The sequence below is a fragment of the Myotis myotis genome, unplaced genomic scaffold, assembly GCF_014108235.1.
Source record: "Myotis myotis isolate mMyoMyo1 unplaced genomic scaffold, mMyoMyo1.p scaffold_m19_p_3, whole genome shotgun sequence".
NCBI lineage: Eukaryota > Metazoa > Chordata > Mammalia > Chiroptera > Vespertilionidae > Myotis > Myotis myotis.
The window spans coordinates 120,640,005-120,665,299 of NW_023416335.1; the positions used below are offsets into that span (position 1 = coordinate 120,640,005).

At 41.6% G+C, this 25,295-nt stretch overlaps 1 protein-coding gene across 1 annotated transcript in view; it reads right to left on the bottom strand.

Moving 5' to 3' along the window:
• The window catches only part of CCDC77 (coiled-coil domain containing 77), a 45,239-nt gene extending 20,288 nt beyond the window's left edge, over positions 1–24,951 (bottom strand). Inside the window, exons 1-6 of the mRNA XM_036301518.1 lie at positions 24,933–24,951; positions 21,701–21,754; positions 19,437–19,680; positions 11,300–11,442; positions 2,186–2,282; positions 824–896 (exon numbers count right to left, since the gene is read on the bottom strand). Coding sequence (XP_036157411.1) covers positions 824–896; positions 2,186–2,282; positions 11,300–11,442; positions 19,437–19,680; positions 21,701–21,738 — 595 coding nt within the window. The 5' untranslated portion in view covers positions 21,739–21,754; positions 24,933–24,951. The remainder of the gene's footprint in view (positions 1–823; positions 897–2,185; positions 2,283–11,299; positions 11,443–19,436; positions 19,681–21,700; positions 21,755–24,932) is intronic.
• Positions 24,952–25,295: the final 344 nt, after the last annotated feature.

Genomic DNA, 25,295 nt, shown 5'->3' on the forward strand with positions numbered 1-25,295 from the left:
GCACAAATTCGTGCACTGGGCCTCTAGTATCTCAATAAAAAAAAGAAAAGATTTCCATTAAAAGAGAGAGATAAGATGACTGAAGTTTAGAGAGGCTAAATAATACTCTGTGCTTCCAGAAGTTGTCTAAGTCTGTTTTATAACTTGTCACCATAAGCATGTTAAAAAAAAAAATGTATGTGTGTGTGTGTATATATATATATATATTTAAATATCTTTATTGATTTCAGAGAGGAAGGGAGAGGAGGAGAGAGATAGAAACATTAATGATGAGAGAGAATCATTGATCAACTGCCTCCTGCAGGCCCACACTGGGGACCAAGCTGGAAACCTGAGCATGTGCCCTTGGCCAGAATTGAACCTGGGACCCTTCAGTCCACAGGTTGACACTCTATCCACTGAGCCAAACCAGCTGGGGCAATTATATATTCTTAATTTCTACTCCATTAAAACATCATGGAGCCCTGACCAGGTAGCTCAGCTAGAGTGTTGGCCCAATACGCCAAGGTTATGGGTTCAATCCCCAGTTGGGCACATAAAAGAAGCAAGCAATGAATGCATAAATAAGTGGAACAACAGGTCGATGTTTCTCTCTCTTTCTCTTCCCCCCTCTCTAAAATCAATAAATAAAACTAATTAAATAAACAAACAAAAATATCATGGAAAGGTAAAAAAAACCAAAAAACAAAAAAACAACCTCAAGCTTACCAAGAGGCATTATTATAAACATTCATTATCACTGTATAGTAAGAAAAAAAATCCTAATTATTTGCACTGTGTTTCTGAATTCTGCACCAGTGAGAATTTATAATATGGTTGGTACCTGCTTTGAAAGCTGAAGATTCATTCTGTTCACAAGTATCTGCAGTCTGGATAGTCTTTTGGAGAATGCTCACCTGAAAAAGCAAAAAAAAAAAAGTAAAGAAATAGCCTTTCTATATATGTAATGTTTTACTTTTGAGCTTTAGTGCCACAGATCAACACTATTCATAAATTAAATTGGTCAAAATTGATATACTCACATAGGAATGTCACACATATGAGATCAAAGTGGACAAAGTAACAAAATAGATAAAACCCAGTGTTGGTAATATAAACTAAAAACAAACAAAGAAAACCTTCAGAATAATTTAGTAATACCTGGTTTTTTAAAAAGTGGTCTTTGCTTAGCCGGTATGACTCAGTAGTTGAGCACTGACCTAGGAACCAGGAGGTCGGGGCTGTGCAAGAGGAAGCCGATCAATGATTCTCTCTCATCACTGATGTTCCTATCTCTCCCTCCCTCTCCCTTCCTCTCTGAAATCAATAAAAAAATATATTTTTTTAAAAAGTGGTCTTTGACAAGGGCCTTTAGGAAAGTAACGGAAACATAGAAGTATACATATGTGGATATGGATAAAGATGCTCACTGGGACACTGTTTAGAGAAGCAAAAAAATAAAAGGAAATAGTATACACACATATATTCCTATATGAATGGAAAAACAGCTTTATATCTGGGGTTTACAATATGGGAGACTGCCATTTTTATAATAGATTTCTGTGTTTATTTTTAATAAAGACCATGCATTATTTTTATAGTCAGCATAAACAAAGATTAATAAAGAAACTTGAGTATTGAAACTTAAGTCTGGCCCTAGCCAGTTTGGCTCAGTGGATAGAATGTCAGCCCATGGACAAAAGGGTCCCACTTTCGATTCCAGTCAAGGACACATACCTCAGTTGCAGGCTCGATCCCTGACTCTGGTAAGTGGTGTGTGTGGGAGCAACCAATCAATGCGTCTTTCTCACATCGATGTCTCTCTCTCTGTCCCCCTCCCTTCCCTCTCGCTAAAAATCAATGAAAAAAATATCCTTGGTGAGGATTTAAAAAAACCACCACAAAACAACCAATTTTCCTTTCTAATCTCATCCAAAACATCTACGCCTCTGTGCTTTAGATTTCCAAGTATTGAAATGGGTAAATAATGCTACTTTCCAAAAATTTTGAAGTAAAAGAATAAAATCAAAAAGCATTTTGTAACTATATAGAAAATGCTTTGAGAACTTATGTAGACATGGGAGTATGAAAACTAATTCTCCTTCTAACTTCTATAGCAAGCACCAAAATATCTCTGATTATGGACCCAAGACCATATTTTGTTAAAGCCATGTTTACCATGCTATCTATACCAAAGATTACTTACTTTGTTGGGAGGCTCCTTATAAAAATAGGTCACTTCTCCAGTGTCTGTTCCCACAAGGGCCAAGAGATTCTGAATCTTTCTCTTGTCTTCTAGCTCCCTGTAATTGTCATAAAGAGTAAGCACACATTATATCCAGAGTAAGTAAATTTTTTTAAAGGATCTCCCTTCTGAGTTACTGTTTAAATAATGATAACCTCAAACTAAAATTGAATAGGATTTATTTAGACCTCAGCACTAATTTTGAAAACATTAGGTACTTATACTTAGGAATTCAGAGAGAAGGGGCCAGAAACTAATTTCTTAGCTGCTTCTAGAAAAGCACTGTTGTGGGTGGAAGGCACATTGCTCCTCTTCAGGACTGATATAAGTTCACTAGAGGCCTGGTGCATGAATTTGTGCATGGGTGGGGTCTGGCTGGCCCACCCTGATCAGGGCCGATCAGGCCCGGCTGGCTGGAAGGAGGGGACATGGGAGGTTGGCCAGCCCCGCCCCCTGGTTGAACTCTCAGTTGAGGGGACAATTTGCATATTAGCCTTTTATTATATAGGATTCTCCTAACTATCAGCTGTACTACAGGCTGATGCGCACAGCTGAATCTCTCTCCAGAACTGACATCAGTCAAGGGGGACTACCTTAGCCAAAGGACAGTCTGCACCCAGTGCCTCGATAAGGAGGGGTACAAAAGCCCAATCCCCTTATCTTAATTCAGGATATTGAGATACCCTGTGGCATTGGCTGAGTCAGCTGTAATTGAATCACAGTTCAACTTCTGCCCAAACTTTCCTTATTCCCTCATAAGTAGTTATTCCTGAAAACACTCCCCAATAAACCTCCTGCAAGTAAATTTCCATTGCAGAGTATGTTTTCCAGGGAACCCAACCTAAGACAGTTTATATCAGACTAGAGGCCTGGTGCATGGATTTGTGCACTTGTGGGGTCCCTCTGACTGCCAGTTTTGGCCTGATCCCCACAGGCCAGGCCAAGGTAACCCACCGGTGCACGAATCCATGCACTGGGCCTCTAGTATGCATGTAAGATATTTGGTTAATCTCTTCCCACCCTCCCCCCTTCCCCCTTCCCTCTGAGATTCATTAGTCTGTTCCATGTTTCCATGCCTGTGCTTTGAGCATCTGCCCCCAGCTGGTCAGAGCACATCAAGCTACCAGTCGAACAGTTGAACAGTCGCTTAGGCTTTTATATATATAGATACACAAACTCTAAACTGAGTTTTCAGAGCCAGTGATATGCAGATGATTTATGGGACATAATATTCTTAGCAGCAAAACAGATGGGAGGGCTCAACAGGTAAACAGGGTATAACTTAAACAACTGAAATAAATCAAAGAGGGAGGGAGGCTGTTCATGGTGCCCTATGTAAAATCACAATCTCCATTTTCCACACCTCAGCCAGTTTTAAGACCCAGAGACTATGACCTGAAGGATGAACTGGGTCACCCAGTGACACCAAAGCAAGTGTACATGATAATGATGTCCCTGGTCCTTCCCCAAAGGGCTTATGGCCATTTATTCAAGTAATTGTACAATGGGGAAAAAGAAATACCCAGGCATTTCAAAGATTGCTAGATATATGGTCTGAGCTGACATTGATACCTGGTGACTTGAAGCATTATCATGGCACTAGGGCATATAGGAACCATGTAATAAATGGAATTTTAGTCCAGGTCCAGCTTACAATGGGTCCACTGGATCCAGGCTCAATCAGTGATCATTTCCCCCATCTCCATATGAGTAATTAGAATGAACATATTTTGTAGTTGCCAAACCTCCAAATTGTTTTTTTGGCTTCTGGGTTATGCTAAGTTGGAAGCCTCGGTAACTGCCCTTTCCTCACCCCAAGATGGTAAATAAAGATCCAAAGAATGTACAGGTGAAGGCCTCCATCAAACCCTCATTTCATTCACAAGTATGACCTATGCAAAACCAGATTGATAATAGTAGACAACTACAAAGTAGGTCCCAATTCAGTAACTATGCTCAATGTATTATTTTTGCTATAGCAGATTAACTTGGTTTTAGATATATGGTAATTGGCTACTGATTAAGCTCATGTATTCCTACCCATTCCTAACAGGACCATAAGCCGCTCTCATTCATGTGTGGTGAAAAACAGTGTACCTTTGTAGTCTTTCTCTAGGACCAAGTCTTTTCTGCTCTCTATCAAATCAGTCCACAGGGACAAGGATCTGACCATCCTATAGATCAGTGGTCGCCAACCTTTTAGACCTCACGGACCACCAGTGGGCCATGGACCACCAGTTGGTGACTGCTGCTATAGACTACATTAGTTCACTATTGGTGATATATTAAATCAGACTGGATAGACAAGAAATGGTGCCCAGCTGGTGTGGTTCAGTAGTTGAGCATTAACCTATGAACCAGGAGGTCAAGGTTCAATTCCCAATCTGGGCACATGCCTGGGTTGTGGGCTCGATCCCCAGTAGGGGGCCTGCAGGAGGCAGCCAGCCAAGCAATGATTCTCTCTCACCACTGATGTTTCCATCTCTCCCTCCCTTCCTCTCTGAAATCACTAAAAAAAAAAAAAAAAAAAAAAAAAAAAAAAAAAAATTAAAAGAAATGGCAAATGCATTAGAACCTTAGTAAGATACATGTGCTCCAGAAGGTTTGACATAACTTTACAAAGCACATCAGTGAAGTTTTAGGGGTCCATTCTATGCATGCCAGAACATTCCCTTCAAAGTAAAGGAAAAATTACTGCATCTCACACCTACCATCACCAAGAAGGAAGCATAATGCTGAGAAGGACTCTTCAGGTTCTGGAGAAAACATGTTCCATACTTTTGAATAATGCTCTGACCCATATATCAAGTGACTTGGAAGGTGAGCTTTCAGTTGAAAAGTTCTGCATTAGGTCAAAGCTAGACCCATTAAGGAGATGGAATGACTAATAAAAAACCTGACAAAGAAAAACCCTAGACCTCATAGCTTCACTGGTGAATTACACCAAACATTTAAAGGTCTACACCAATCATTCCCAAACTTTTCTAAAAACTGAAAAAGAGGCAATACTTGCTAACTCATTCTATGAATCCAGCATTCCCCTGATACCAAAGCAAGACAAAGATAATGTAAGAAAAGGAAACTACTAATGACCAATATCTGTTATGAACACTGATGCAAAAATTCTCAACAAAATACTAGCAAACCAAATTCAGCAGCATACTAAAAGGATATACACCACGATTAAGTGCAGTTTATTCCTGGAATACAAGCATAGTTCAACATAAAAATCAATCAATGTAATATGCCACATTAACAGAATGAAAGGGGAAAACATACAATCATCAATTGATAAAAAAAATGCATTTGACAACATTCTATACCCTTATATGATATAAACACTCAACAAACCAGGAATAGAAAAAAATAACCTCTATAAAATAAAAGCTCTGTATGAAAAACCCAAGCAAGCATCATACTCAATGATGAAAGACAAAGTTTTCCTCTAAGATCTAGAACAAGACAAGGGTGCCCACATTTGCAACTTTTATTTAAAACTAGAGGCCTGGTGCACGAGATTTGTGCACAGGGTGGTGTGGAGGGGGGGGTGTCCCTCAGCCCAGCCTGTGCCCGCTCGCAGTCCGGGATCCCTTGGGGATGTCCGGCTGCCGGCTTAGGCCCGATTCCCCTAGGGCAGTGGTCGGCAAACTCATTAGTCAACAGAGCCAAATATCAACAGTACTTCTTCAAAATAGACTTGCTCAGGCCGAAAACCAACTTCTGCGCATGGGCCACGAAGTTTCAATCGCACTGTACGCGCACCCGCACGTGGTATTTTGTGGAAGAGCCACACTCAAGGGGCCAAAGAGCTGCATGTGGCTCACGAGCTGCAGTTTGCTGACCATGGCTCTCGGGAATTGGAGACAATGATTTCTTGAATATGACAGCAAAGGCAGAAGCAACAAAAGGAAAATATACAAATTGGACCATATGGAAATTAAAATTTATGCATCAAAGAACAATATCAACAGAGTAAAATGAAAGCCCTCAGAATGGGAGAAAACATTTGCAAATCACTCATCTGATAGGGGATTAATATCCAAAATATATTTTAAAATTCTTAAAACTCAACAGCAACAATAAAGCAAACAATCCAATTAAAAATGGTCAAATGTCTTGAATAGACATTTCTCTAAAGAAGATATATGAATGACCAATAAGTATGTGAAAAATGCTCAATATCACTAATTAGGGAAATGCAAATCAAAACCACTTGAGTTTTGATTTGCATTGCCCTAATGCAATGATGGCTATTATTTCATACCCATTATGATGGCTATTATTTCAAAAAATAGAAAACCAATGTTGGTATGCATATGAAGGAAGTGAAACCCTTGTGCATTGCTGGTGGGAATGTAAAATGGTACAGCCAGTATGAAAAAACAGTATTAGGGTACCTCAAAAAAATTAAACATGGAAACAGCATTTGACCCAGCAATTCCATTCTGGGTATTTATCTGATGAAACCCAAAACATTAAATTGAAAAGACAGAGGGAGAACCAAGATGGCAGCATAAGTAAGCTCGGTACTCGCCATATTCCACAACTACATCAAAATTCCAACTAAAATACAGAACTAGCATTCAGAACCACCTGAAATCTGGCTGAATGGAGGCTCTACAACTAATGAATTAAAGAAGAAGCCACACTGAGACTGGCAGGAGGGGTGGAGGCATGTATCAGGCAATTCCAACACCTATGTGTGGCATTTCTTTTCTTTTCTTTTTTAATCATATCTTTTTAAAAATATATATATTTTTTATTAAATCCAGAGAGGAAGGGAGAGGGAGAGAGAGATAAAAACATCAGTGATGAGAGAGAATCATTGATCAGCTGCCTCCTGCACTGGGGATCGAGCCCACAACCCGGCATGTGCCCTAACTGGGAATTGAACCATGACCTCCTGGTTCATAGGTCAATTCTCAACCACTGGGCCACACCAGCCAGATACGTTTCTTTAATTGGAAAGGATTTAAGAATTTAAAAATATATTTTGGATATTAATCCCCTATGTTGTGGAGGCCTCCCCTGAGGAGCAAGGGATCCTAGCCCCACACCAGACTCCTCAGCCTAGGGTTCTAGTGCTGTGAAGAGAAGCCCCCATAATTTCAGGCTATAAAAACCAGCAGAGATTGTGGCTGAGTGACAAGGTGGCTAATAGAGACCCAGACAATTCCTCTTAAAGGACCATGTACGGACATACCCGGATTCACTCCCTCTGAGCTCCAGTGCTGGGGCAGTGGCTAGGGGGGATTCAGGGACATACAGGGAAGAAGTGGATTGTCTGGCATTGGAGCAAGAACTTGAGGGTGGCTTTGTCCCAGACAGGGGTGTTCGTAGCAGTCATTGTTCCTATGCTGAGACCTCCCCCCCTCCCAGAGCTGACTGGCAGGGGCCATATCTGAGTCTTCATCAACCTGGCTCATACTGTTAGCTCTGTCCTGGTGATTCACTGAGACCCTGCTTCACCCAATTTGCAGCCCCACCAAAGCTGTTTGCAGTGGCTTTTCCATATAAATGGCCTGTCCTGGCTCAGGCTTCAGACTTTCCTAAAAACTCTCAAACAACCAACAGCTGGCGTCAGCATGTCCCATACCACTCAAGAAGAGGCCCCACGCCCAGCACTACCAACAGCCTGCCTTGCTTTACAGCTTGGCCTCTCCTGGGCACTTCCAAGCCCAACACAAGTAGCAGCCATGGGCAGATTGCTCTGTAGCTCCTCATGGGTAGCCCCAGGCAGGGCACAGGCAGTGACTGACTTTGTACCTTCCTGCAGGGCCCCAAAGCCAATGCACCCAGTGGACAGCTTCAGAACATGCCAGATTACAATTCTACACATTCACGAGCGACACACTCAAGGGACAGACTCAGTGAGCACCAAAGCCCCACTGAAGAAAGTCCTGCTCCATAGGGGTGTCTCCCACACAGCAGCTCTTCCTCTGTAGTCACAGCTGGTCCTCAAAGCCAATTGGCCTGGGGATCAATTCCTCCCAGTGATGCCAACACCAAATCAAGGCTCAACTACAAGACTGTGCGCACAGCCCACACAGGGGCACACCTAGAGTGCCCAGCTCAGGTGGGGAGGCTGAGCCACTGGGCCCTACAGGACACCTACTACACAAGGCCACTCTACCAATTCCAGGAGACATAGCAGCTCTACCTAATACATAGAAACAAACACAGGGAAGCAACCAAACTGTGGAGACAAAAATAACATGTCACAAATGAAAGAACAGGAGAAATCTCCAGAAAAAGAAAAGAAATGGAAGCAAGAAAACTACTACATACAGAGTTCAAAACAATGGTTATAAAGATGCTCAAGGACTTTTTTTTTTTTTTTTTAAATATATTTTATTGATTTTTTACAGAGAGGAAGGGAGAGAGACAGAGAGCCAGAAACATCAATGAGAGAGAAACATCGATCAGCTGCCTCCTGCACATCTCCTACTGGAGATGTGCCCGCAACCCAGGTACATGCCCTTGACCGGAATCGAACCTGGGACCTTTCAGTCCGCAGGCCGATGCTCTATCCACTGAGCCAAACCGGTTCCGGCGATGCTCAAGGACTTAATGAGAAATTCAAGGAACTTAGCGAGTACTTCAAGGAACTTAGTGAGAACATCAACAATATAAAAAAAAAGGATCAGTTAGAAATGAAGACTGAAATTAAGAATAACTTATAAGGAATCAACAGTAGAGGACACTGAGAATCAAATCAGCAATTTGGAATATGAGGAAGTAAAAACACCCAATCAGAACAGCAAAAAGAAAAAAGAATCCAAAAATATGAAGACTAAGGAGCCTCTGGGACAACTTCAAGCCAACTATTCACATCATAGGGCTTCCCAAAAGAGAAGAGAGAGAGCAAGAAATTAAAAACCTATCTGAAGAAATAATGACAGAAAACTTCCCTTACACCTGGTGAAAGAAATAGACTTACAAATCCAGGAAGCGCAGAGAGTCCCAAACAAGATGAACCCAAAGAGGCCCAAACCAAGACAAATTATAATTTAAATGCCAAAAGTTAAAGACAAAGAGAAAATCTTAAAAGTAGCAAGAGAAAAGCAGTTAGTTACCTACAAGGAAGCACCAATATGACTATCAGCTGATTTCTCAACAGAAGCTTTGCAGGCCAGAAGGAAGTGGCAAGGACACTATTCAAAGTGATGAATAGTAAGGACCTACAACCAAGATTACTCAGCAAAGTTCTCATTTAGAATTAAAGGTCAGATAAAGAGCTTCAGAGACAAGAAAAAGCTAAAGGAGTTCATCACCACCAAACCAGTATTACATGAAATGTTGAAAAGTGGAGGAGGAGGGGGAGGAGGAGGAGGAAATGGAGAAAGAGAAGAAGGAGGAAGGAGGAAGAAGAAGAGAAGGAGAAAGGAGAAGGAGCAGGAGGAAGGAAGGGGAAAGAGGAGAAAGAAGGAGGAGGAGAAGAAGAAAAAGAAGGAGGAGATAAAAAATAGAATAACATGGTAATAAATACATATCTATCAAAAATTAAATCTAGCCCTAGTTGGTTTGGCTCAGTGGATAGAGTGTTGGCCTACGAACTGAAGGGTCCCAGGTTCGATTCCAGTCAAGGGCACATGCCTGGGTTGCAGGCTGGATCCCCAGTGGGGGGTATGCAGGAGGCAGCCAATCAATGATTCTCTCTCATCATTGATGTTTCTATCTCTCTCTCCCTCTCCCTTCCTCTCTGAAATCAATAAAAAATTTTAAAAAATTGAACCTAAAAAATCAAAATAAACCATGAATCTAATGAACAAAATAAACTGATGAATAAAATATAACCAGAGGCATGAAAATATAGGAAAGACCGACATATCTCAGAGGGAAGGGAGGAGGAGGCAGGAAGAGATTAACCAAAGAACTTATATGCATATATGCATTACCTATGGACACAGACAATAGGGTGATGAAGACCTGGGATAGGGCAGATGGGTGGAGGGGGGCACTGGAAGTGGGGAAGGAAAGGAGGACATCTGTAATACTCTCAACAATAAAGATTTTTTTAAAAAAGGAAAGACATATGCACCCATATGTTCCATGCAGCATAATTACGATAGCCAAGATACAGGAGCAACCTAAGTGTCCATCAATAGATGAATGGATAAAGAAATGTTGCACTATACAATGGAATATGACTCAGCCATAAAAAAATAATGAAGCCTTGCCATCTTCAACAACATGGACCTACAGAGTACTGTGCTTAGCGAAATAAATCATACAGAGAAAGAAAAATGCCATATGATTTCAGTTATATGTGGAATTGGAAGAATAAACAAACAAGCAGAATAGAAACAGACTCATAGATAAGAGAATATTTGATGGTTGCCAGATGGGAGGGAGTTTGGGGAATGGGTGAAAAACAAAGGGATTAAGAAGTACAACTTGGTAGTTACAGAACAGTTATGGGATATAATGTACAGTACAGGGATTACAGTCAATAATATTGTAATAACTGCATATGGTGCCAGGTGGGTACTAGTTTTATTGGGGTGATCACTTTGTAAGTTATATAAATGTCTAATCATTGGGTTGATCACATGAAACTAATGATACTGTACATCAACTGCAACTGAAAAGTACAAAATTATTGTTTTTTAAAAGTGTACTATAGTGGATGCTGTGGAACACTGCCCAGATACCACCTTCAGGACCAAGACCCCTACCCCTCAATTTGTTGAGTCCTTCTCCAGGAATTGCCTTTGGCTGAAGGGGGCTGCCTCTCTCAAGTTTACACCCCCTCCCTGGTGGCAGCCTACATCAAATAACTGATCACTGTGAAGGTACAAAAGTCTGACTCCTTCGCCTCTGAAAGGCTGTCCCAGCCTCAGAGTTCCCTATAGGGCTGGCTAAAGCCTCTGTTACCACTGTATCACAGTTCAAATTCTTCCCCTGCTCAAGTCTCCTTACAGATGTCATTCTTGAGAGTCTCCCTACTAACCTGCAGGCAAATCTCCATCTCAGAGTCTTTTTCCTGGAAATACAACCTAACAGGGTTACCACAGAGAAACTTACCTTGCTTTAGAAATATAACTCCCACATTTCCCTTCTCCTACTTGGTACCTGATTCTCAGTCGATCATTTTCTGAGTAGAGGCGCAAAACATGTTCCCGTTCCTGGAAGAGGCAGACTTGCATATCACTTAGAGCTTTCTGCAATTCAGCAATCTCTTCTTCCCTCTGCTGCAAATCCCATTCTAGTTTGTGCTGGAAAAAAAAAAAAGTAGTTGAAAAGATATTGAGCCTCACAGGAGTCTCTTATTGGATAAGAGATATTACTTATAAGGAATGGAAAAGTGAGTTTTTTAGGAATATTACAATGTGAATGTTTTCACCAATATAGACTTCAAATGACAGCAACAATAAGTTGTATACTGACTTGAGTTTAAAAGCTACAGGGTGAGTATGATGTTTGCATATAATGTCAAAGCTCTCATATCTTCCTTTTACAGACTACAAAATCCAGAATGCCAGATGACTCACCTGTTCTATTCACAATTTTTAAAAAATGCTTTCTATTCAATAAGCATTATGAAATTTTGGAACACAAAGATGAAACGGTATGTTTCCTGCCTAGAGCTGAGAAATTTTGTGGACAGACATGCAAACAATTGAAATAATTATTTAATGGAGGAATATGTCTGGTAAAATGATAGAGGGGGGAAGTACAGCAGGAGTAAAATCTCTGAAGCCTTTCTGGAAAGTCAGAGACCACCATCAAAAAGTTGAAACTTGGCCGTGGCTGAATGGCTCAGTTGGTTGGGGCATTGTTCCATACAACAAAAGGTTGCGGATTTGATTCCTGGTTCAGGGCACATACCTAGGTTGTGGGTTCAATTCCCAGTCAGAGCACGTATGGGATGCAACAAATCAATGTTTCTCATGGGTGTTTCTCTCTTTATATCTCTCTCTCTGTCTCATTAAAATCAATAAAAAACATATCCTTGGATGAGGATTAAAAAAAAGTTGAAACTTGAAAGATGAAGACTGCTAGAGACAAGATGAGGATGGGTACTCTCAGGAAAGAGAACAGTATATACCTAACCATCAAAAAGTCTTAAATGCTTGGACAACTACAAGTATTTCAATATTACTGAAGTGAAAACTGAGAGGCAGGCTGAAGAGGTATGAGACTGGAGGCTGGGATACTGGTTAAAGAGGATATTGCAATAATGCAGGTGAGTTATAATGAGAGTTTTAACTAGGATTGAGGCAATATGGTGAAGATATAATGGATTAAGGGATATTTAGGAAGCAGAATCAATAGAACTTATTAAATAATTGAATACGGGGGCTGGGCATAATTACAGGCAATCATACCACTGAGTAAGACACAGAATAAAGAAAAGTGAAGAGTTAAGAAATGGAGGGAAAGAAAATGGTAGGGGTATATGTGGATGTGTGGATAGAGTTGAAAAGGGAGTTTAGTTCAGATATAAACATATTAACATGGAGTTCAGGAGAAAAGACTCAACATTAGCTATTTGGATGTTATTCCTGAGGTGGTATGGATAAAAATAAGACCATTTATGGTAGAATGTGCAAAAACGTTGACATTTAAGATTAAGGAAGGGGAACCATTAACGGAGACTGAGAGCTGAGATAAAAACTGGAAAAGAAAAATGACACAGAAATCAAAAAAGGAAGAGCGTTTCCAGAAAGCAGAGGTCAATAGTGACAGACACTACAGCGGTCACAGAGAGGAGAGATCGTTTTGGCAAATGGGATTAGAGACCATAAGAGTAGTTTCAGTGGAACAGTAAGGAGAGAGACAAAACTGCAGTCACAGAGTCATGAGTGGGTGATAAAGTCAAACTACTCCAGAAGTGGGGCTAAGAAAAGAAAGAGCTATCTACACAACAGAATAGAGGGGGAAGCACAGCTCAAGAATGGTGTTTATCATATAAATTCTAGACTTCCATGGATTGGTTCTGCATTTACTCTTTCACTGCCTATGTGTGACATAACTATGTGTTGGTAAGCTGGAATCATGTAATTCTCAAAATAGGATTTTCTTATTATGCTAAGCATGAACTTGATATGAAAATAATAGTCATGTGCTGCTTTTAACAATTTACCATGTAACCTAGATTCCTATAACCTGGACTTGTAACTTTGTTTTAGCTCTAATGGGAGCTTTCTTTTCAAAGTATGATTAAATTCTAATTTTTTTCCCCTCATTCCTTCACTAATCATTTAAAATGGATGCAGAAACTTTAAAACTGATAAAGTTTATTTTGTATTGAGCAATTGAGACTTTTCTGTCTAATCATACTACCTGTTCTATTGCTTTTTGTCAATTGATATTCCTATAGCCCTTTTGAAAAAGTGTGTTTTTGTTGGGTGTATCACCTTGGGCTATACAACTTCACTTTTAGTTCTGAAGCATGTTTAGATTCTCTGTACTTGTATAGGCCTGATTGTTCATGTGGCTTAGCTAAGGTTTTTCTAAAGCATCTTCTAGTAGCTGTCAATGGTTTATTAAATAAAATTTGGGCTGTTTAAAATACACACACACACACACACACAAAATTCTAGACCTTCACATTATGGAGGAGTTCAAACGTAAACCTTTCTAGAAAAAAAAAAGAAGAAAAAAAAGAATGGTGGTTTTTTGTTGTTGTTTTTTTAAGTTGGGAAAGTCTTGAATATGTTTATATAAACTACTGGGGAGAAAAAGCCCATGTTAAGCAAAAGGTTAAGAATAAAACACAAAGAGAAGAGAGATGATGAAGGGTTTATTAGGAAGAAAAATGATGTGGGCCAGGGAGAGTCTTAAATCAATTCAGCTTGAAGAGGCAGAGATATCTTATCCCTGAAGTAATAAGAAAGAAAAGAGATGGACACGGGGAGGTAACAGTGTGGATAGGTGGGAAGGAGTCACTCATGATAGCTGGTTTTTCCTCTGTGAACCAGGAAGCAAGACTGCCTGAGGAGAGATGGCTAAGATGCGGCTGCAGGCTGGAAGAGAGTAGAGAAGATACAGCAGCACAGGTGGGGAGGGAGAAGGAACTGACTAGGGATAGGTAAGGAAACTGCTGTATAGTGACTGAGAATACAGATGAATTTGTTTACCATGAATTTATTTTCTAACAATTTGGGACCTTTTCTAAGACAGTGATTCTTAACTAGAGGTGATTTTTCCTGTGCCCCAGGATAAATTTGGCAATGTCTGCAGGCACTTTTTTTTTTTTTAAATATATTTTATTGATTTTTTACAGAGAGGAAGGGAGAGAGATAGAGAGTTAGAAACATCGATGAGAGAGAAACATCGATCAGTTGCCTCCAGCACATCTCCCACTGGGGATGTGCCCGCAACCCAGGTACATGCCCTTGACCGGAATCGAACCCGGGACCCCTCAGTCCGTAGGCCGACGCTCTATCCACTGAGCCAAACCGGCTTTGGCTGCAGGCACTTTTGATGGTCACAACTGGGGGTGTGGTGAGGGTGTGTGCGTGCATATGTGTGCTACTGGTATCTAGTAAGTAGAGGCCAAGGATGCTACTAAACATACTACAATTCATAGGATAGTCCCCACAGTAAAGAATTACCAATGCCAAAATGTTAATAGTGCCAAGGTTGACCAACCTTGCTCCAGGAGACTAGATCCCATTATAGCTAGAGCTTTAGTTATGCACATGGAGCAAAAGTATAATAAGCAAGGGGGGAGAACCAAGATGGCGGCATAGGTAAACACCAGAGAATGCTGCCTCGCACAACCACTTCAAAAATACAACTAAAAGACGGAACGGACATCACCCAGAACCACAGGAAAGCTGGCTTAGGGGAAATTCTTCAACTAGAAGGAAAGAGAACAGCATACCGAAACTCAGAGGAGGCGCAGTGCGGAAAATACAAAGGTGCGCAGGTGCGTGCGGAGCGGGCTGGTGGCTGAGGGCACAGTTGTCATTTTCAATCGGGAGGGAGGCTCAGGCCCTGAGCTCCAGTTCTTCTCCCAGACTCAATCGGGAGAAGCGGGACTGTCTGGCATGGGTCGGAATGCGAGCGCAGCTTTCTCTCCGAGGTTTGCAGCGGTTGCTGGGACTCTGAGAGGCAGAGCCTCTGGGGACAACACTGAGAGCAGCCATAACTGCTCCCTCCTCCCGCCCTGTTGATCCCATGTGACCCGCCCCACCCAAGCCCTACACAGAGCCATTTGCCGGATAGCCTCAGGCAAAGGCTAGATTAGCACCTCCCCCGAGGACAGAAGTTATCCCACTGCAGACACAGCTAACTCTCACAGCCAGTTGGCCTGGAGGTCAAAACCCCCCAGTATTAACTACAACAATCAAGGCTTAACTACAACAAGACTGCGCACAAAGACCACTAGGGGGTGCACCAAGAAAGCATAAAAAAAAAAGGGGAGACAAAGAAACAGGACAAAATTGTCAATGGAAGACATAGAGTTCAGAATCACACTTTTAAGGTCTCTCAAGAACTGTCTAGAAGCCGCCAATAAACTTAATGAGAATTACAAGAAATCTAATGAGACCCTCGATGTTATGATAAAGAACCAACTAGAAATTAAGCATACACTGACTGAAATAAAGAATACTATACAGACTCCCAACAGCAGACCAGAGGAGTGCAAGAATCAAGTCAAAGATTTGAAATACGAAGAAGCAAAAAACACCCAACCGGAAAAACAAAATGAAAAAAGAATCTGAAAATACGAAGATAGTGTAAGGAGCTTCTGGGACAGCTTCAAGCGTACCAACATCAGAATTATAGGGGTACCAGAAGAAGAGAGAGGGCAAGATATTGACAACCTATTTGAAGACATAATGACAGAAAACTTCCCCTACCTGGTGAAAGAAAGAGACTTACAAGTCCAGGAAGCGCAGAGAACCCCAAACAAAAGGAATCCTAAGAGGACCACACCAAGACACATCATAATTAAAATGCCAAGAGCAAAAGACAAAGAGAGGGAGAAACTAATTGGCGGCATAGGTAAACACCGGGAAATTGTCGCCTCACACAACAATTGAAAATTACCGCAAAGGACTGAGCAAACATCATCCAGAACAACAGAAAGGCTGGCTGAGTGTAAATTCTACAACTAGAAGGAAAGAGAAGCATGCTGAGAGCCAGAGGCGCTGCGGAGGTGAAGTGCAGAGGTACGGCGGCTCGCGCGCGCGAGGAAAGGGGGTGGCACCTGAGGACTCGGCTGCCTTTTTGAATCACAAACTCCCGACTGCTCTGAATTCCGGTTCCGGGAAGTCTCTGGGGACCCAGGTCTCATACGGGGAGAAGCTGGTCTGTCCGGCAGCGGGCGAACTTGAAGGCGGCTTTCCCTCAGAGGTGCTTGCAGCCGTTACCGGGACACTGAGACCCGCGACTCCGGGCGGAGAATCGGCCATAGCTCCCTGATCCGCCCTTTGACTCCCTGAGACCCCGCCCCACCCAGGCTGCGGCAGAGGCTTTTGCATGTGAATGTACCTAACTGCAGCCCAGCCAGGCAGACCCGGAACTTCCAAGAGAAGGCCCAAGGCCCCGCAGCGGCTTGCATTGCTTCACAGCTGAGCCTCTTCGTGGCTCCTGCTGTGTGGCCTCAGGCAGAGGCTGAATTAGCACCTCCTTAGATCCAGGAGCCACTGGACCATCCAGACTGCAACTCCTCAGATCCATAAGGGACACACTCAGGGAGCAGACTCAGTGAGCACCAAAGCCCCACTGAAGCAAGTCTTGCCCCAGAAGGGTGTCTTCAGCACAGAAGTTCTCCCACTTTAGACACAGCTGATTCTCATAGCCAATTGGCCTGGAGGTCAATTCCTCCCAGTGATTCTACAACAACCAAGGCACCAAGAGTGCACCAAGAGTGTCCACCCCAGGTAACTGGGGAGGCTGAGCTACTGGGCCCTACAGGACACCTGGCGCGCAGGGCCACTCTATCAACACAGGGAAGCTGCCAAAATGCGGAGACAAAGAAACAGGTCACAAATGGCAGAAATGGAGGAAAGCAAATGATTGGATATAGAGTTCAAGGCCACGTTTATAAGGTTTTTCAAGAATTTTATGGAAACCGCCGATAAATTTAATGAATCCCTCAATAAGTATAGTGAGACCATGGAGGACATGAAAAAGGACCAACTAGAAATTAAGCATACACTGACTGAAATAAAGAATAATTTACAGAGATCCAGCAGCAGACAAGAGGATCCCAAGAATCAAGTCAAAGATTTGAAATTCAAAGAAACAAAAAATACCCAACCGAAAAAGAAAAAAGAAAAGAGATTCCAAAAATATGAAGATAGTGTAAGGAACCTCTGGGACAACTTCAAGCGTACCAACATCAGAATTATAGGGGTACCAGAAGGAGAGAGAGGGCAAGATATTGAAAACCTTTTTGAAGAAATAATGACAGAAAACTTCCCATACCTGGTGAAAGAAATGAACTTACAAGTCCAGGAAGCGCAGAGAACCCCAAACAAAAGGAATCCAAAGAGGACCACACCAAGACATATCATAATTAAAATGCCAAGAGCAAAAGATAAAGAGAGAATCTTAAAAGCAGCAAGAGAAAGACAGTCAGTTACCTACAAGGGCGTACCCATACGACTGTCAGCTGATTTCTCAACAGAAACCATGCAGGCCAGAAGAGAGTGGCAAGAAATATTCAAAGTGATGAATAGCAAGAACCTGCAACCAAGATTACTTTATCCAGCAAAGCTATCATTCAGAATAGAAGGTCAGATAAAGAGCTTCACGGATAAGAAAAAGCTAAAGGAGTTCATCACCACCAAACCAGCATTATATGAAATGCTGAAAGGTATTCTTTAAGAAGAGGAAGAAGAAAAAGGAACTCTGACCATTTGCCACAGCATGGATGGAACTGGAGAGCGGATAAATACCACATGATCTCACTCATTTGTGGAATATAATGAACAACATAAGCTGATGACTGTCGGGCCTTGGAGGGAAGGTAGGGGAGGGTGGGGGTAAGGGGGAAAGATCAACCAAAGGACTTATATGCAAGCATATAGGCCTAATCAATGGACATGGACAACGGGGGGGTGAGGGCATGAGCGGGGGTGGGGGGGTAGAGGGTAACGTGGGGACAAGGACACATATGTAATATCTTAATCAATAAAAAATATATTAAAAAAAATAATAAAAAAATTAAAAAAAATTAAAAAAAAAAAGACAAAGAGAGAATCTCAAAAGCAGCAAGAGAAAGAAACTCAGTTACCTACAAGGGAATACCCATACAACTGTCAGCTGATTTCTCAACAGAAACTTTGCAGGCCAGAAGGGAGTGGCAAGAAATATTCAAAGTGATGAATGCCAAGAACCTACAACCAAGATTACTTTATCCAGCAAAGCTATCATTCAGAATTGAAGGTCAGATAAAGAGCTTCACAGATAAGGAAAAACTAAAGGAGTTCATCACCACCAAACCAGGATTATATGAAATGCTGAAAGGTATCCTTTAAGAAGAGGAAGAAGAAGAAAAAGGTAAAGATACAAATTATGAACAACAAATATGCATCTATCAACAAGTGAATCTAAGAATCAAGTGAATAAATAATCTGATGAACAGAATGAACTGTTGGTTATAATAGAATCAGGGACATAGAAAGGGAATGGACTGACTATTCTTGGGGGGGAATGGGGTGGGGGAGATGCGGGAAGAGACTGGACAAAAATCGTGCACCTATGGATGAGGACAGTGGGTGGGGAGTGAGGGCGGAGGGTGGGGTGGGAACTGGGAGTAGGGGAGTTATGGGGGGAAAAAAGAGTAACTAATGTAATAATCTGAACAATAAAGATTTAATTAAAAAAAAAGAGAAGAAAAAAAAAAGTATAAGCAAGGGGTCATGTGCAGGCAGTAGAATTATTACCAAAGTGAAGTGTGACGGGGTTCAGGTTAGAAGGCAAGGACATGATGTTAGAAACTGACACGCAACATTTGGAAAACTGAAAAGTCAAGCAGCCATGGAGATAAGAATAGTCAGGTGTACAGGGCTGAAAGAACTAGAAGTATAAGAGAGACCAAGACATAAAAGTTTAAGATTTTAGAGGTGGAGCAGTTTTGGGGTATTATGGTCTAATGAGGTACCCAAAGGGTAGGTAGCGAGGCTGGGGTAGAAGGGAATTGAAAAATATCTGTTTGTGATACAAGCTGTCACTTTGAGATCTTCTCTCAGTCATAACTACACTTCATCAGAGTCCTAAAAGGAAATGCATCATCTCTTTTTACCTGTCCTTCACAAGCTTCTTTGTACAGCTCCAGTTTCTTCAGCAGGTCCTCATTTTCTGCCTCACACTCAGCCATCTTCTTTTGATAATATTCCAGAAGCTCCTGGGAAGGGCAGAGAACAGCCAGACGATCTTCGATGGAAGGCAAAGGAGTTGACTCCACTGAATCTGAGAAAGACACTCCCTTCCACCTGGTAGAACCACTGAAGCCATGCGCAGCACCATGCTTGGGAAGAGTTCTTGACCTATGTGAAATTAGAAAGGACATATTCATTAAACTGTTTAAACATACATAAAACAATTTCTTAAATAAAAAAACAGGTTTATGTTCTTAAAGTGTGTATAATTAATTTTTAAAATTCATGTTTAAAAAATGGAATATAAAGTAAGACCAGATAGTAACAGTTAGACATTTTAATACGATAAGATATACACTAACAGCAATAATTATACACTGCTGGTGAAATGCAACTTGGTGAAACTACAGATCAATGAATTGGCAGAATCTAGTGAAATTGCAATTCCTCTTGTTCTACAGAAACTCATGCACATATGCACAAGGTGACACACAAGAAAATGTTCATAGTAACATTATGTAAAGGGTCAGCATTAGGAACTATAGCCAAGTTACTAACCATACAACCACATCAAATTCTAATCTCTACCACTGGAGACATTTGAATGACACAGACCATGACTATTCAAGTTCTAAGGGTAATCAAAGATTGAAGGAGAAGCATTTTTAAGCCAAAACAATGAAAGTTAGAAAATAAATGATGCAGAAGTGAAGAAACCCTCATGTGAAAACTATTCCATTTTGGCTAATTGACTGCAATTTATCAGGTAAGAAAAAAGACAGCAGAGTGGAGAAACTTGATACCAGAAGTCCAGAGTTGTAGTTAATGATTATGGTCAGCACTTTTAATAAGTGAGCATGTATAGAAGAGATATTAAAATGTACTTTCAACTAATATGAAGAAAAAAAATCTAATATTATCTCAATCATTAAAAGCTCGTGAGAGCACTGGCCAGTGTGGCTCTCAGTTGGTGGGTATTGTCCTGTGTACAGAAGGGTTGCTGGTTTGGTTCCACCCTCAGTAGGGGTGAGCAGGAGGTAGTTGACTGATGTTTCTCCTCTCTCTCCCCTCCCCTTTTCCCCTTTCTCTCAAAATCAATTTTAAAATTTAAAAAAAAAAAAAAAAAAGCTAGTGACAGAAATAGTATTTTACTCAATGTTTCATGTTTCCAAGGCAGCTGCCTAATAACTACTCTGGGGAACAGGTTAATAGATGAACTGAGAGGCATTCCTGAGATTTTGCAGATGAGGCTGTGGCAGTGAGGATGAGGAAGATGTGTCATGTAACAAGGTGACGGCAGAACCAGAATTCCAAGTCCCTGGTGTATGCTGGCTGTTTCTTCTGTAATCCAGGAGGCACTGGCATCTACTAGGCCCATTCAAACTGTCTGGATTCTGGTATTATTATTTCATATGCACTACTCAAAAAATAAAAATAAATGCACTACTTTTTAATCTAAATTCCACATAAGAAGAATAGAGAAATGAGTCTAATATATTTCAAATCCAGAGTTTGGAAGTATGTTGCCAAAACTCTTCTAGTTCCTAAACTAACTTGCACTAAGGCTACAGAAATTTTGAATTTTTTTAAATTAAATTTATTGGGATGGCACTGGTTAGAAGTCTTGATTCTTTTTTTAAAAAATTATTTTTATTTTTGTTAATCCTCACCGGAGGATATTTTTCTTTCTTTCTTTTTTTTTTTTTTTTTTTTAGGGAGAGGGAAAGAGAGAGGGAAAGAGAGAGGGAAAGAGAGAGAGAAACATCGATGTGAGAGAAACACATTGATTGGTTGCCTCCTGCACAAGCCCTGACCAGGGCTGGGGAGGAGTCTGCAACCCCAGGTACATGCCCTTGACTGGAATTGGACCCAGAACCCTTCAGTCCGCAGGTCGATGCTCTTCCACTGAGCCAAACTGGCCAGGGCTTGATTCTTTTTGAAAAAAATATATTGTTATTGATTTCAGTGAGAAACAGAGAAGGAGAGAGAGATAGAATAATGAGAGAATAACTGATTGGCTGCCTCTTGCACACCCCATGCTGGGGATCAAGCCCACAACCTAGGCACGTGCCCTGATCAGGAACCGGGCCATGATCTCCTGGTTCCTATGTTGAAGCTCAACCACTGAGTCACAATGGCGGGACAGTCTTGATTCTTTAACAACTCAAAAAATAAGCAAATGTCTTACTTTCTGCAGACAGGGGTACATGTTGGGGTAAAGTTCATGCTGTCCTTTTCACACCTGTCAAATACATAAAAATTCAGAATGAGAGGGCAGGAACAGAACAAAACAGTATAGCACACAGAGACTGGATCCCTCTCCAACATTACACGTGCCTGCTGGTAGAATGTGATGTTTTAAAATGTCGTACTATTCTTTAAAGTAGTTCTGAATCCTGAAGTTCTATGACTCTTGAATTTTCATAAGGTATTCTTTGTTATTATTTTCAAATAAAATCAGAATGGCATTTATTATTTTAAATGGATAAGCACAAAAAGAAAACCCTCCTGAGTATGAAGGTTATCTGCAACAATGCAAAACAAACTTACAATCCTTTTGCTGAAATTATAGGAGAAGGGAGATGCAAAAAGTTTATAATAAGCAAGAGATAGTAAGTGGAAATTAAGGTAGAGCACCCATTATGCTAAATTTAAGATAAATACAAAGCCACTGATATTATCTTTATTTAGTGTGTGCTGTAGCTACTGTTTTATCTTAGAGAAAGAAAAAAATAATACTTATAAGCTTTAAAAGGTTCATTCACAATCCCCATTCCAATTGATGATAGATCTTTTTTTTTCTTAGAGAAAGTTTATTTATAAAGTTACAGAGGCAGCAGAAGTGAGCCAGCTAGGCTGTGTAGGCTCAGAAAACAAGTTATAGAAGCAAAAAAGAGCCCCTGAAAGAAGAAGGGGAAAGGAAAGGCACTGAGAGCTACTGAGAGGGAGAGCTGCTGTGAAGACAGATCCTAAATTCCTCTACTTTGAACAATCTTATCACAGAGATTTACAGGAAGAAAAACCTCAGGGAAGGAATACCAAAGTGAGGGAGGGAGAAGGAAAAGAGGGGGAGGAGAGAAGGGGAAGAAAGAGAGTAGGGGAGAATAGGGGAGAGGGAGTTTGTTTTTTTTAATTAACCTTGGGGAAAGCTTTCTTATCAAGCATGTTTTATCAATCCATTCTGAGCCAGTCAAGAGATGATGTATCCCTGGCCAGTGCTGGTCAGTGGTTAAGCACTGACCCATGCACCAAGAGGTTGCTGTTTTTGTTGTTGTTTGTTTGTTTTTTAATATATTTTATTGATTTTTTACAGAGAGGAAGGGAGAGGGATAGAGAGTTAGAAGCATCAATGAGAGAGAAACATCAATCAGCTGCCTCCTGCGTACACCCCCTTCTGGGGATGTGCCCGCAACCAAGGTACATGCCCTTGACCGGAATCGAACCTGGGACCTTTCAGTCTGCAGGCCGACGCTCTATCCACTGAGCCAAACCAGTCAGGGCAAGAGGTTGCTGTTTTGATTCCCAGTCAGGGCACATACCCTGGTTGCAGGTTTGATTCCCAGTTGGGGTGCAGAAGGCAACTGATTGATGTTTCTCTGTCACATTGATGTTTCTCTCTCTACCCCTCTCCCTTCCTTTCTCTAAAAATCAATGAAAATATATTAAAGAAAAAAAAATGATGTAATGTCCTATTCTTGTGTTCTACCTAGTATATATCTGCTTACAATCTTCAGTCCTTTGGGGAAGATTTTTGTGAAAAAGAGTGAAGAGATAATCACTATTGTTAATTCTGTAACCATTTTCCTGCTATGAACTCAAATGCCTCCCCATAATCATAGAAACCATTTTTTCATTGGCTTCCAGGACACCACATGTTCCTGGTTCTCCACCTTCCTCACAGGTCATTAATTTTCAGTCACTGATAATTCTTCCTTTTCTTTATACTTTACTAGAGGCCTGGTGCACAGATTTGTGCACTGGTGGGGTCCCTTAGGCTGGCCTGTGGGGATTGGGCCAAAACCGACTCTCTGACAGCCCCCAACGAGTCCCAGATTGCAAGAGGGCACAGGACAGGCCAAGGGACCCCATTGGTGCACGATCAGGGCTGGGGAGGGACTGCGGGAGGGCTCCAGGGCAGGTATGGCCCATCTCGCCCAGTCCCAATTGGCCAAACCCCAGCAGCATGCTAACCTACCAGTTGGAGCATCTGCCCCCTGGTGGTCAGTGCACATCATAGCAACTGGCAGAACAATCAAACAGTTGGACACTTAGCATATTAGGCTTTGATTATATAGGATTGCCTTGGTGACCTCATGAAATCTCATGGTTTTCAGGTGTACACCTCCAGTCCTTCCTCTGCCCTCCACTCAATTCACACATATCTGACCACCTACTTCATATCTCCATTTGGATGTCTAACAGGTCTCATAAGCTTAAGTCCAAAACTGAGCTTCTGATATATAACTCCTACCACCAAGCCTGACCTTTTCTCAGAATTCAACATTCCAGTAATGATTAACACTAATCCACCAGTTGTTTAGGACAACAAACTTAGAGAAATTTTACTCCTCTCTTTGTCTTATGTTATCAGAGGCCTGGTGCACGAATTTGTGCATGGATGGGGTCCAGCTGGCCTGCCCCGATCAGGCCGATTGGGCCAGGCTGGCCGGGAGGAGGGGCCGTGGGTGGTTGGTGAGCTGGCCCCGCCGCCCATCGGGGTGGGGGGCCATCAGGGGCGGAGCTAGCTGGGGTGAGGGGCTGCAGGAGGTTGGCCGGCCGGCTCCACCCCATGGTTGAACTCCCAGTCCAGGGGACAATTTGCCTATTAGCCTTTTATTATGTAGGATACTCAATCATTAGCAAATCCTAATGACTCTATCACCACCATATCTACAATCTGACAACCACTCGGATTTTATTTATTTAAAATATTTATTTATTGATTTCAGAGAGGAAGAAAGAGGGAGAGAGAGAGATAGAAACATCAATGATGAGAGAGAGCCACTGATGAGCCGACTCCTGCATACCCTTCACTGGGGACCAAGCCCACAACCCAGACATGTGCCCTTGACCAGAACTGAACCTGGGACCTTTCAGTCCGCAGGCCGATGCACCATCCACTAAGCCAAACCAGCCAGCACCACCCCCCCTCCTTATTAAAATATATTTTCATTGATTTCAGAGAGAGGAAGGGAGAGGGAGAGATAGAAACATCAATGATGAAAGAGAATCACTGATTGGCTGCCTCCTGCATGCCCGCTACTGGGGACTGAGCCTGCAAACCGGGTATGTGCCCTGACCTGGGATCAAACCAGGGACCCTTCAGTCCCAATGCTTTATCCACTGAGCCAAACCAGCTAGGGCACCATCTCCCTATTTATTCTTTTGTTTAAAAGATTACTTTCCTTCTTCAAACTTACGTTCTTCTACAAAACTTCTCCAAATTGGGCCAATTTGACTCTAGTAGAAAATAACCTAGAAAATAAAAATGGTACTTGGGTTGGTATGATAGATACAGGTGACATTTTAAAATATAGTTTTATTGAGATATAATTCACATTCCATACAATAGAGTAATTTAAAGTGTATCATTCAATGATTAGTATATTCACAGATAGGCCCAACCATCACCAGTCAATTGTACAACATTTTTATCACTTAAGAAGGAACCCTATATCCTTTAGCTATCACCCCTGTGCTCCGCCCAGTCCTCCCCAAAGCAACCACTACCCTACTTTCTGTTTCTATAGACCTTCCTATTATGGGCATTCATATGAATGCAA